Source organism: Rhinolophus sinicus, linkage group LG01 (assembly GCF_036562045.2).
Source record: "Rhinolophus sinicus isolate RSC01 linkage group LG01, ASM3656204v1, whole genome shotgun sequence".
Taxonomy (NCBI): domain Eukaryota; kingdom Metazoa; phylum Chordata; class Mammalia; order Chiroptera; family Rhinolophidae; genus Rhinolophus; species Rhinolophus sinicus.
The window spans coordinates 59,541,412-59,554,710 of NC_133751.1; the positions used below are offsets into that span (position 1 = coordinate 59,541,412).

Below are 13,299 nucleotides of genomic sequence, written 5' to 3' on the forward strand. Positions count from 1 at the left end.
AGCACGAGGCATCATTGTTCGTTCCCTGGATGGGAATCACATAAATGCTTAGTGGTGTTCCTTCTCTGAGATACATTGCATAGGCCCTGAGCAGGGTTCATGATAAATAAATTCATTTTATTAATGGAAATCCAGGCACCTGGGGAACCACGTTCTCTGTGTGGTAGGCGGAGGTAGGTCAGGGGAGAAGTGGAGAGCCCGCTCTGCTGCTGAGGAGTCGGGATGGGATGAGCAGAGAAAACGACCTTTTCCAGGTGGGAGCTGCATTTGGAGCCTGGGATGGATCCCCTGCAGAATTGTGGGAATCTGGCACAGTAACTTGACTGTGAGTTAAACTGGTTCCTGTAAGAGAACGTGTTAGGAAACGAGCCATACAACTTATGAATGAATTTGAAACTTGACTTTTTAAAAATGGGCGATTCTGGAATACTGTCAACAGTGACTGTTCAGATTTAGTGGAAAAATTTTAAAACAGCTTTATTGAGAGATGATTAACATACAAAACCGAACAGATTTAAAGTACAATCGGATACGTTTTACACATATACACACCTGTGAAATCATCATCACCATCAAGATATTGAACATGCCCATCGCTCCAAAAATGTGGGACCCTTGGTAATTGCCTACTGCCGCCCCTCCCTTCATTGGACATTTTAAAGAACTATATACAGAAATGTGAAATGGCAAGGTGTTTGGAGCGAAGCCTGGCTGGTGGAAGCCATTTTGGGACTTAATGCTGATTAGTGCCTGTTCCCTAGCTGCCAGCATTTCTGGCAAATGGGAAGGTCCACGGCTGGACTTCAGCCCCTAATACTTCTCCTGGATTTCGGCCTCTGGTGCGGTGTGTGGGGTGTGTGCGTGAGTGAGCAGCCTTTGGACCACAGTAGAGGATCCAGTTTGCTCTGGCTACCCTTTCACGTGCTCCTCTGCCTGGCCAGGGTCCATGTACAGCTCTAACCAGACTGTTTGCATTCCTCTATGTCACCTTACCATCTCAGTGGCTTGTGGTGGAATTTAAATGAGTCATGCAACACATGACTTAAGTGTGGGTGTTGACTTTTACCTCCCCCCGAGAGTGCTGGCAAACCATCTGTGGGGACAGTCTGAAAAGATTTTGGTTGGAACATATGTAACAGATGAAATGGCTGTGGTATTTAGCTAAGCTGAGGAGGGAGCAAAATGGAAAGGGTATGTTTAATTTAATGTCTTGTAGAATTGAGTCTGTCATATGCAACTTTCATAGTGAGAAATCTTTAAGTCTGGGCTTTGATTTATAAATGTATTCTTGCTTTGCCAAATTCTTCATTGTGAGAGATCACCAAGTCCTCCAAGGGCGTTCAGTCATGTGGAGCTTTGCTGTATAGTTGGTGCTGGTGAGAGGGTCCCTTCCAACGCTGAGACAGAGGGCCCTGGCTGCACACACACAGAACTCCAGCATCACATCGCATTGAGAAAGGGGAGGTAGAGCTAACAGAGTAATCAGCGGGCCTCTTTTCAGAGTGGGAAAGAACAGAATGAGCTGGAAACCACCAGAGTTGCATGTGGAGGGTGACATCAGAGGCCATGGTATATGTTTCTTCTAGCTGAGCACATGTTTCTCTTTTTGTTGTTGCCATAAAGTCTGCTCCCACCCACACCACAGCTGGCCTGACTTAAAGCAATTGCAGATGTGACCTCGCCTGACTGTTAATAGCCTTTAAACTTTTGACATTCTTGACATTGTCTCCTTGTCTGAGGATGAGGAGTGAGGACTCATCGAAAGGGGCAAATCTGGTAGGAGTTAATTGAATTTCGGGAATCACACATGAGTCTTCATGTGAAAGAATTGCATTGCCTATGGCTTTGATCCTCTGTTATATCTTGTTTCCTATTCATTCATTTACTCCTTCATTCATTCACTCAACAAATGTATACTACTGTCCTCATGTGTGGCAGGCATCATGCTAGACCTTGGGAATAAAACAGCAATCAGGACTCAGTCCTGCCCTCTGGGAGCTCATATTCTAGTAGGGGACACTGACCCTTACAAGCAAAATATAGCCCGACCATCCACCGTCTTCAAAATCAGAGCCGGTTTTCAAAGAAAGAAGTGAGTATCGGGGTGGTGATTACAGACAGCGCTGCAGGGGGATCAGAAGTCCTGGTTCTGGTCCTGCCTGTGGCAGCTGGACGGCCCCGGATGAGGCCTTTTCTTTGGCCTCAGTTCTTACTTCCATAAAATGAGAGGTTTGAACCGAATAATCTCCATGGTTCCTACCCCTCTAACATCTTTAGAGTTTCTGATTTTAGAGACTGTGTAGGGAGTGAGACGAATACAAACTTCAGATCAGAACACAAGGCTTTGGGGTCTAATGGCCACAGTAGAACATAACATTCAGTTCCCATCCATTATGGTTACTGACGCATAGAATGGGAGTCCAGTCCCTAGTGCTTTTCCCCTCTGCCAGACTCTCCGTTAACCTTCCTGGTGGCAGCCTCAGCAGGTCTTCGTGGGGAGTGCTTATGCTTCCTCTCAGCATCCTGTTCGTGAAGCACAAGGCTCATATTTCATGTGAATATTTCCAAGTAACGTTTTACATGGCTCTAATCTACCAAGCTCTTTTATGACATACTGTTTTGCCTCATCCTTGTAGCTATTCACAATTACACATCTAAAAAAATTAGCTCACTTTCAAAAATCACTTCATTTAAGTTTCTTCCACTAGGCCTGAGCCCTTTAGCTGCTGTTAAGCTATCTATCCTTTCTTCCATCCATTCAACAGAAAGTTGTGCTCAGTCCTAGAGAGAAATATAATATAGCCCTTGGAATTCACAACTCAATGGGAAAAACAGTTTTGTAAATAACTAGTCACATCCAGCAGGAGGGTGCCATGTGCATGGAGTGGTGCTCTCGAAACCCATTGCCAGTTGAGGCTGGCTGGCACTTAGGAGGAAATGGATTTAAGAGAGAAAGTATTTTTAGAATTATAGAAGCACTTATGCAATTTGTTGCAAAGGAAGAGACTATTTTTTGCAGAGAACATTTTTAACCAGCTGTTAATTTGTTGAGAAAACTGCATATTTAACTTATACAAGTTTAATACTATATGCTCAGCAAAAAAATTTAAAAGAAAGAAAGAAAAGACACCCCATGAGAGTAACAAGCAATTCTGCCTGCAGTTCTGTTCAATGTCGTGTTCCCTGGAGTGAACCTGAGAGTGAGAAGGAAGAGGAGAGTCAGATGGGCCATCAGTTAATCTTGGGTTCCACGTGTCTATGTGTCTCTCGGACTGCATACATCCTGCTACACTGAGTGTAGTTAGTGTACGATTTTCTTTTGTTGTAAGATATGGCTCCTAAATACTAATTACTTGCCCCTAAATACTAATACTAATGGCCCCTAAAGCTAATTGCTTTATTTGCCCTCAGTCTCCAGAGTACATCAACTTGAGAGATATTCAATGACGGTTTTTAAACTAACAGACATATAGAAAATTGTACAAACTGTTCACAATCTAAATACAGATTCTCCTGCTGGAGAGAAGGTCTAAGATGGTAGGTTAGATAAATGCTACACCAAAATGACAACTAAATTATAGAACAATCAACCTCGAGAATCATCTGAAGACTAGCTGAACAGAATCTCTATAACTAAGGATATAAAGAAGAAGCCACATTGAGATTGGTAGAAGGGGCGGAGACATGAAATGGGCTGACCACAAACCCACAGATAGTGGTTGAACACTAGGAGGGACATCTTGGTGGCAATGGTCCCTCCAAAAGAGGGAGGGGTCCCCAGCCCAGGAGTCCTGTGCCAGGAAGAAGAGTTCCCATAACATCTGGCAGTGAAAATCTATTTGTCTCAGTGAGATGGAAGGTGGCTGGAAACCTAGATGCCCCTTTAAAGTGTCTGTACATAGACTCACTTGCTTGGAAACACTCACCTGGTCTCTGGTGGAGGGGCGGCAACTCAAGAGGTGCCAGAGACACACTGGGAAGGACTGAGGGGTGAGGCTGGAGGGACAGGAGCCATTTTCCCTGTGTGGAGCCTGCTTCATGTGTAGCCTGTAGGAGGATGCCATTTATTCTGTATTGATCATCCCCCAAAGGACCAAATCTGAGTCTGCATTGGTCTGATAAAATTCACATGTGTGCACCACCTTGGTGACACCCTGGGTACTATACTACATTGCTGGAGGCACTCCTGGTTCCCGGGCACCGGCCCCACCCCACAAATTGTGGAAGCCTTTTACAGCAGCATGTGTCCCGCAGTGGCCCAGGGAACTTTTGAGGGTGGGCAGTGAGCCACTACCTGGACCGCAGCCTCTCTTGGGTGGCTGTTGGTGAACTGTGGGCCTGAGGCAAACAATGGATGGCTGCGGTGTTCTCAGGGTATTTTGTGAAGCGGTCATAGACCAGGCACTGGGCATAAGCACTGAATCTGCATTAACCTTGTAAAAACCACCAGGCCACATGACTCCCTTGGACCCCACCCCACCCAACTACTGCTGCATCACCAGAGGCACTCTCAACACTGGCTCAACTAGCCTGGTCCATGCACCTAAAGAGGCTCTTTCAACAGCTGAGCCTTATGGGCAGCTGGCAAGGGGGCCTTGGGCCTTTTGCTAAGCTTCCCCAGGCCCAATACTGGTGGCAGCTGGCCTCAATTCACAGTGAGGCCACCCCCACATGTTTCCAGGTCCAGGACAGGGAGCAACCAACCACATATATATTTGTAGCTCCTACCAGGTAGCTCCAGGCCAATTACAGGCAAAGCTTAAATTGGCCTGCATGGGGGCCCCTTTCAAGAGACACCAGAAACAGCACACCCAGAGGCCAGACTTAGACTACACCAGAGCACTACCTGGCTAGCCTCACAAGTGGCACACGCAAAGGGTGGTCTCAATAAGCACAAGAGCCTGCCGGGGTAAAGCCCCCACACAGCAGCTCATACATTGTGGGTATAGACATTCCTCACAGTCAGTCAGCTTGGGGAGTCAATCCTACCTACTGTTGTGCCAAAAGTAATCAAGGCTCAACTATAATAGAAGAACATAAGGGACACTCCTGGAACACAACAGGTGATCAAGGAGACTGTGCAACTGGACCAGATAGGATACCTACTGCATAAGACACCCAGCAAAGAGTGAGAGACATAGGAGACCTACCTAATAGATAGAAGCAAACACAGAGAGGCAGCCAGAATGAGGAAACACAGGAACATATCCCAAATAAAAGAACAGGAGAAACCTCAAGAAATAGAACTAAATGAAATGGAGGCAACTAACCTACCAGAGACAGAGTTCAAAACACTGATTATAATAATGTTTAAGAAGCTTAGTGAGAATTTCAAAGAGAGATAGTAAGCATAAAGAAGGACATAGGAATCATTAAAAAGAACCAGTCAGAAGCAAAGAATACAATAACTGAAATGAAGACTACACCAGAAGGAATCGAGCAGATAAGCTGAAGCAAAGGATCGACTCAATGATTTAGAAGACAAGGTAGCAGAAAGCACCCAATCAGAACAAGAAGAAAAAAGAATCCAAAAAAATGAGGATAATTTAAGAGATCTCTGGGACAACATCAAGTATAACGACATTCGTATCATAGGGGTACCAAAAGGAGATGAGAGAAAGCAAGGGATTGAGAACCTATTGAAGAAATAGTGACTGAAAACTTTCCTAATCTTGCAAAGAAAATAGACATACAAGCCCAGGAAATACAGAGATTCCCAGAAAAGATGAACCCAAACAGGCCCACACCAAGGCACATTATAATTAGAATGGCAAAGGTTAAAGACAAAGAATCCTAAAAGCAGCAAAATAAAGACAACTAGTTATTTACAGGAGACCTCCCATAAGACCATCAGCTGATTTCCCAACAAAACTTTGCAGGCCAGCAGGGGGTGGCAGGAAATATTCAAAGTGATGAAAAACAAGGGCCTACAACTAAGACTACTCTACCCAGCAAGGCTATCATTAAAAAATTGAAGGAGAGATAGAGCTTTCCAGACAAGAAAAAGCTGAATTGCCAGAATTACAAGATGCCAGAATTACAAGAAATGTTAAAGGGACTTCTTTAAGCAGAAGAAAGAAGAAAACAAATGACGATCAAAAATATGAATTATAAAATGGCAATAAGTATGTACCTATCAACAATCACTTTAAATGTAAATGTATTAAATACTCCAATCAGAAAACATAGGGTAGTTGAATGAATAAGAAAACAAGACGCATGCATATGCTGTCTACAAGAGACCCACTTCAGATCAAAAGACACACATAGATTGAAAGTAAAGGGATGGAAAAATATTTCATGCAAAGGGAAACAAAATAACTGGAGTAGCAATACTTATATTGGATAAAATAGACTTTGAAACGAAGACTATAATAAAAGACAAAGAAGGACATTGCATAATAATAAAGGGATCAATCCAACAAGAGGACATAACCCTAGTAAATCTTTATGCACCCAACATAGGAGCACCTAAATATATAAAACAAATATTGACTGACATAAAGGCAGAGATCAACAGTAATTCAATCATATTAGGAAACTTGAACAACCCACTGACACCAATGGGCAGATCTTCCAGATAGAAAATCAACACAGAAACAGTGGTCTTAAATGACACTAGACCAGATGGATGTAATTGATATTTTTAGAGCATTTCACCCCGAAGCAGTAGAATATGCATTTTTTTCAAGTACACATGGAACATTTTCCAAGATAGACCACATATTAGGCCACAAAACAAGTTTCAATAAATTTAAGATTGAAATTGTATCAGGCATCTTCTCTGACCACAATGGCATGAAACTAGAAATTTTACAAGAAAAAAACCAAAACACACAAACAAATGGAGGCTAAATAACATGCTACTAAATAATGAATAAGTGAACAGTGGGATCAAGGAAGAAATCAGAAGATACCTTGAGACAAATGAAAACGAAAATACAATGACCCCAAATCTATGGAACACAGCAAAAGCAGTCCAAAGCAGGAAATTCATAGCAATGCAGGCTAATCTCAAACAGTCTAACTTCACACCTGAAGGAACTGGGAAAAGAAGAGCAAACAAAGCCCAAAGTACAAAGAAGGAAATAATAAAGATCAGGGCAGAAATAAACAAAATATAGGCTAAAAAAAATACAAAAGATCAGTGAAACCAAGAGCAGGTTTCTTGAAAAAATAAACAACATTGACAAACCTTTAACCAAACTCATTAAGAAAAAGAGAGTACCCAAATAAATAAAATCAGAAATGAAACAGAAGTGACAACTGACACCACAGAAATACAAAGGAATTTAAGAAAATACTACAAGCAACTATATACCAACAAATTGGACAATCTGGAAGAAATGGATAAATTCCTGGAAGTTTACAATCTTCCAAAGCTGAATCAAGAAGAAACAGAAAATCCGAACAGACCAATTATGACTAACAAAATTGAATCAGTAATCATTAAGCTCCCAACAAACAAAAGTCCTGGACTAGATGGCTTCACAGGTGAATTTTACCATACATTCAAAAAAGAATTAACACCTATTCTTCTCAAACTATTCCAAAAAATTCAAGAGGGAAGACTCCCAACCTCATTTAATGAAACCACAATTACCCTGCTTCCAAAATCAGACAAAAACATTACAAAAAATGAAAACTATAGGCCAGTATCCCTAATGAACATAGATGCAAAAATGCTCAACAGAATATTAGCAAACCGAATTCATCAATACATTAAAAAGAACATATACCATGATCATGTGGGATTCACTTCTGGTATGCAAGGTTGGTTCAATAGCCCCAAATCAATTAATGTGATACACCACATAAACAAAATGAAAAATAAAAATCATATGGTCATATCAAGAGATGCAGAAAAAGCATTTGACAAAATCTGGCACCCATTAATGATAAAAACTCTCAGCAAAGTGGGAATAGAGGGAACATATCTCAACACAATAAAGTCCATATATGACAAACCCAAAGCTAATATCATACTCAATGGGGAAATGCTAAACGCATTCTCCTTAAGATCGGGAGCAAGACAAGGATGCCCACTTTCAGTCAACACAGTACTGGAAGTCCTAGCCACAGCAATGAGACAAGAAAAACATAAAATGCATCCAAATGGGAATGGAAGAAATAAAACTGTCATCATTTGCAGATGACATGATACTAATTATAGAGAACCCCAAAAAAGATTCCACCAAAAAACTATTAGAACTGATAAATTAATTTAGTAAAGTAGCAGGATACAAAATTAATGTTCAGAAATTGGTTCCATTTTTATGCACCAATAACAAATTATCAGAAAGACAAATTAAGAAAACAACCCCATTTACAATTGCATTAAAAAAATACTTAGGAATAAGTTTAACCAAGGAACTAAAAGATCTGTGCTCAGAAAATTATACATTAAAGAGAGAAATTAAAGAAGATACAAATAAATGGAACCATACACTATGCTCATGGATTGGAAGACTTAATATAGTTAAAATGTCCATACTTACCCAAAGCAATATATAGATTTAATATAATCCCTGTCAAAATGCCAATGGCATTTTTCACAGAACTAGAACAGATAATCCTAAAATTTATATGGAACCATCAAAGACCCCAAATAACCTTGACAATCCTGAAAAATAAGAACAAAGCTGGAGGTATCATACCACCTGATATTAAATTATACTACAAGGCAATAGTAATCAAAACAGCATGGTATTCACCTAAAAACAGACACAGATTAATGGACCAGAATAGAGAGCGCAGACATAATTCCATGCCTATATGGTCATTTAATCTATGACAAAGGAAGCAAGAATTTACAGTGGGATAAAGACAGTCTATTTTATAAATGGTGCTGGGCAAACTGGAGAGATACATGCAAAAAAATGAAAATGGATCACCTTACACTGTATACAAGAATAAACTCAAAATTTTTTAAAGACTTAAATGTAAGACCTGAAGCCAAAAAACTCTTGGAAGAAAATATCAAAAGTAAATTCTCAGACATTAGCCTTAGTAATATTTTTAATGATGTATCTCTTTGTGCCAGGGAAACAAAAGAAAAAATAAACATGTGAGACTACATAAAACTAAAAGCTTTTTTCACAGCAAAGGAAACCATCAACAAAACAAAAAGACAGTCTACCAAATGGGAGAAGATATTTGCCAACGATACATCTGATAAGGGGTTAATATCCAAAATTTATATATATATATATATAAACACTCATACAGCTCAACACCAAAAAAACAATCCAATTAAAAAATGGACAGAGGACACAAATAGACATTTCTCCAAAGAGGACATACAGATGGCCAAAAGACATCTGAAAAGATACTCAACGTCACTAATCATCAGAGTAATGCCAGTAAAAACCACAATGGGATACCACCTCATACCTGTCAGAAAGGCTATCATCAATGTATCAACAAACAAGTGTTGGTGAAGATATGGAGAAAAGGGAACACTCGTGCACTGTTGAGGGGATTGCAAATTGGTACAGCCACTATGGAAAACAGTATGAAATTAAAAATAGAACTACCCATATGACCCAGCAGTTCCACTCCTGAGTATTTATCCAAAGAAATCCAAAACACTAATTTGAAAAAAATATGCACCCCTATGTTTACTGCTGCGCTATTCACAATAGCCAAAATATGGAAGGAACTAAAATGCCCATCAGGAGACGATTGGATAAAGAAATTGTGGTACGTGTATACAATGGAGTATTAATTACTCTGCCATAAAAAAGAATGAAATCTTACCATTTGCAACCACATGGATGAGCCTAGAGGATATTATGCTAAGTGAAATAAGACAGAGAAAGATAAATACCGTATGATCTCACTTATATGTGGAATCTAAAGAACTGAATAAATGAAAAAACAACAAATAGATTCAGATACAGAGACCAAATTGGTGGTTGCTAGATGGGAGAGGGGTTGGAGGGATGGGTGAGAAAGGTGAAGGGATTATGAAATACAAATTGGTAGTTACAAAATAGTCATGGGGATGTGAATTACAATATGGGGAATATAGTCAATAATGTTATAAAAACTATAATATATATGGTGTCAGAGGGATATAGATATCTAATCATTATGTTGTTTTGTACACACGAAACTAATAATATTTTAAAAAAAAACACTCCAGCACCCAGGTTAAAAAAAATATATATATATAGATAGATAGATAGATAGATAGATAGATAGATAGATAGATAGATATAGATATATATAGATATATAGATATATCTATATCTATCTATCTATCTATCTATCTATCTATATATATATATATATTACTAGCACCCAAAAGTCCCTGTCATGCCCTCTTCTGTTACTGTCCCTTAAGGGTAATCATTAGTTTTTCCTGTGTTTGAATTTCGTATCAATAGAATCACACAGTAGGTGTGCCTTTTGTGTCTGGCTTCTTTTGGGCAGTGTTATATTTATGAGATTCACCTGTGTCGTGGCATGTAGTCACATTCCATTCATTCTCACGATTGTGTGGTATTATGTGAACATACTGCAATTGTAAAATAAAACCTATTTTATTGATAGGCATTCGGATAACTGTTTACAGTCAGTGGTGCTATAAATATTCCTGTGCACGTCTTCTGGTCAGTACACATCTCTGCTGCGTATTATCCTTGGGTGAGTTGATAGGTCTGAGCTTGGCCTAAGCTTTAGGTGCTGCCTACCGGTTTTCTCAAGCGTTGCATCACTTTACAACTTCGTGTGAGGGCTCCGCTTGCTCCACACCCTTTCTTACACTTCGCGTCTTCAGTCTTTTATTCTATCCTCGTGGGAAATTTTGGCTTGATTTTTGTTTCATTCACTGTCTTGGGAACATAATCCACACAAAAGATGTTATTCTCTCCTAATGTAGTTCAGCCTCATTCAGATGGACCTGATCTGCTGGGGGATGGGTGTGGGTGTGAAGAACAATAGGGTGGATTCCTAGGGAAAGTGCCTGAATTGGTTTTGAAGGATGACAAGGAGCTAGCCAGGGGACGGGAAGAGCCATTGTGCCAAGGAACATTCTAGGCACGTGTAAAGGCCCAAAGCCTGGAGAGCACACGGCAAGATTTGAGGAGCTACGTGTCTGAAGCGGAGGGTGGGATGAGAGGTGACTGGAGAGGCAAATGAGACAGGACATCACCCCTTAGATATTATCTAATAATATCACAAGGCAGGTGGACCATTATCAACGTCTCCAAGCCCCCAGAGGGAGACCTCAGGCCAGGTTTAGTAAGATGGGGTGTGGGTGTGGAGAGAAGGAAAGGGATGAAAGAGGAGCAGCAAATCCGACTCCTGAGACTCCTGAGTGAGAGGAATCCGTGTGGGCATCAGAGAACCAGTGTAGACAGCGTTTTGGTGGCAGCCTATCCTAATTAGTTCTGGCTTCATCTTCTCTGTTTAGAGCATCCGGTCTAAGGTGGAGCTGTCGGTCTGGGATCAGCCTGAAGATCTTAACCTCTTCTTCACTGCCACCTGCCAGGATGGTGTATCCTACCCTGGTCAGAGGAAGTGTGAGGGCCTGAAGATTGGAGACACGGTAAGTTCTCCCCCTCCCCCCATTGTTTATATGATGCTTGTGTTAGCATTGGTCACTCTTGTTTGGTTTCTGATAATTTTCATAACTTCTTAGAGTCCTTTAGGAGTTCCTATTCTGTCTTCCAACTCAGCAGCCTGGGGGACTTCCCCAAGCCTGCTCTGTGTTGTGTCTTCAAGGTGCCCAATGGGCTTGTTTAAAAACCCCAATCAGTAGACAGCCGTCAGTGCATTCATGGCTCCCTAAGGCTTCCTCAAGTTGGCACTGTGCCCTTGGGGTTTTAAACCATTATTATCTTCACTTGACAGGGATGAAATCAGGTGGGAGAGTATGGTCAGGAATCTAAGAGACCTGGCCTTCATTCCTGGCTTTCTACAGCTTGCTCTGTCCCTCAGATAATCCGACCTTCACCTTTCCCTTCTGTAAAATAGGAAGAAATCCATCCACTTAGTCTATTTGATGAGATGAAATGGATAACTACAGCAGTGAAGGGCATAGATGCCTTGCATGGACCAGAGGATATAATTAAATGATGGGGAAGAAACCTCTTACGTGTACCTGTGTGCCAAACGAGTGACTTGGGAGAGGAGGACATACGGGTGATGAGAACACAGATGAAATACTGGCACACAGGCAGGCAGAGTGGTGATGGAGAGCTAGCCGCACATCTTTGGGAGGTTCCTGCTGCCAAAGCAGATCACGAGATCCATTCTTTGCTTTTTGACAGTTTCATTGCTCAGAAAATAGAAAGGCAGTGAGGGGAAAGTTCTCTTCCACTAAAAAAATCGGACTGGAACCAGAAAAAGTACGGGGACCTTAAAAATAGCTGACGATACGTTCTGAAACACTAACAATGGACAAGGTGGATATAAGCAGACTTATAACCGGGACCCCAGGAAAACCGCTAAAAAAGACGCAGGTATAACTGCACAGCTGGTTACACCTCAGTCTCCTGGGGTTTTCTCAAATTCCATACGGATCCTCTCCTCCCTTCCCTTTCACGACTGCCCTTCGCCCACTTTGGGACACACAAGCATACGAGTACATCTCACTCTTCCTAAATATTACTGTGGTGCTTTGCCCCGCTAAAGAGACAATTCAAAATATGGTATCGATGTTGAGAAAGTGAAGGACTAATGACTGGGTAACAAACCTTCTTCTAAGACAGTTTTTCCCCAAGTTTCTTTGTTTAAATAAAAGGTGGGGGTGGGGTGCGAAGAGGACCTAATCGAGTTGTCAGCTGTATCATTAAAATGATTACGTTGGCATTTCACTGAGAAGGCACTCATGGGAAACGATGATGTTGCTATAACAAAACTTCTAGTCCCATCTTTCTATTTATGTGAGTAAGTTTTTTTGGGAGGGAGTGCTTTAATCTACACAAATAAAAAGTAGGAATAGAATTGATGCTGGTCCTTATCTTATGTAGTGATAAGTGACATTATTTTACATATACATGAACTATTTGGGTGAGGAAAGCCTCATCTCATTAGAGACACTTCCTATAAAATTTTATTTTTAGTACTTGTCCAGTTTTGTAGTATATTTATGTTGCTCCACTATGTTGCCACAAGTCCCACTGCTGGTGAGCCCCAAGCACCAGAATCAAATTTGAAACTGCTGAGGCCAGAGCCTGTGTTTTCTTTTCTTTCCTTCCCCCCCCCCCCAAATATTTTATTGGGGAAGGGGAACAGGACTTTATTGGGGAACAGTGTGTACTTCCAGGATTTTCTTTTTTTTCCCAAGTC

General features: G+C 41.0%; 1 protein-coding gene across 1 annotated transcript in view; it reads left to right on the forward strand.

Annotated features, from left to right (window-relative positions):
- Positions 1–13,299, forward strand: part of ITGB5 (integrin subunit beta 5) — a 117,704-nt gene that overhangs the window by 66,124 nt on the left and 38,281 nt on the right. The window contains exon 9 of the mRNA XM_019738981.2: positions 11,420–11,554. Within this exon, the coding sequence (XP_019594540.2) occupies positions 11,420–11,554 (135 nt within the window). The remainder of the gene's footprint in view (positions 1–11,419; positions 11,555–13,299) is intronic.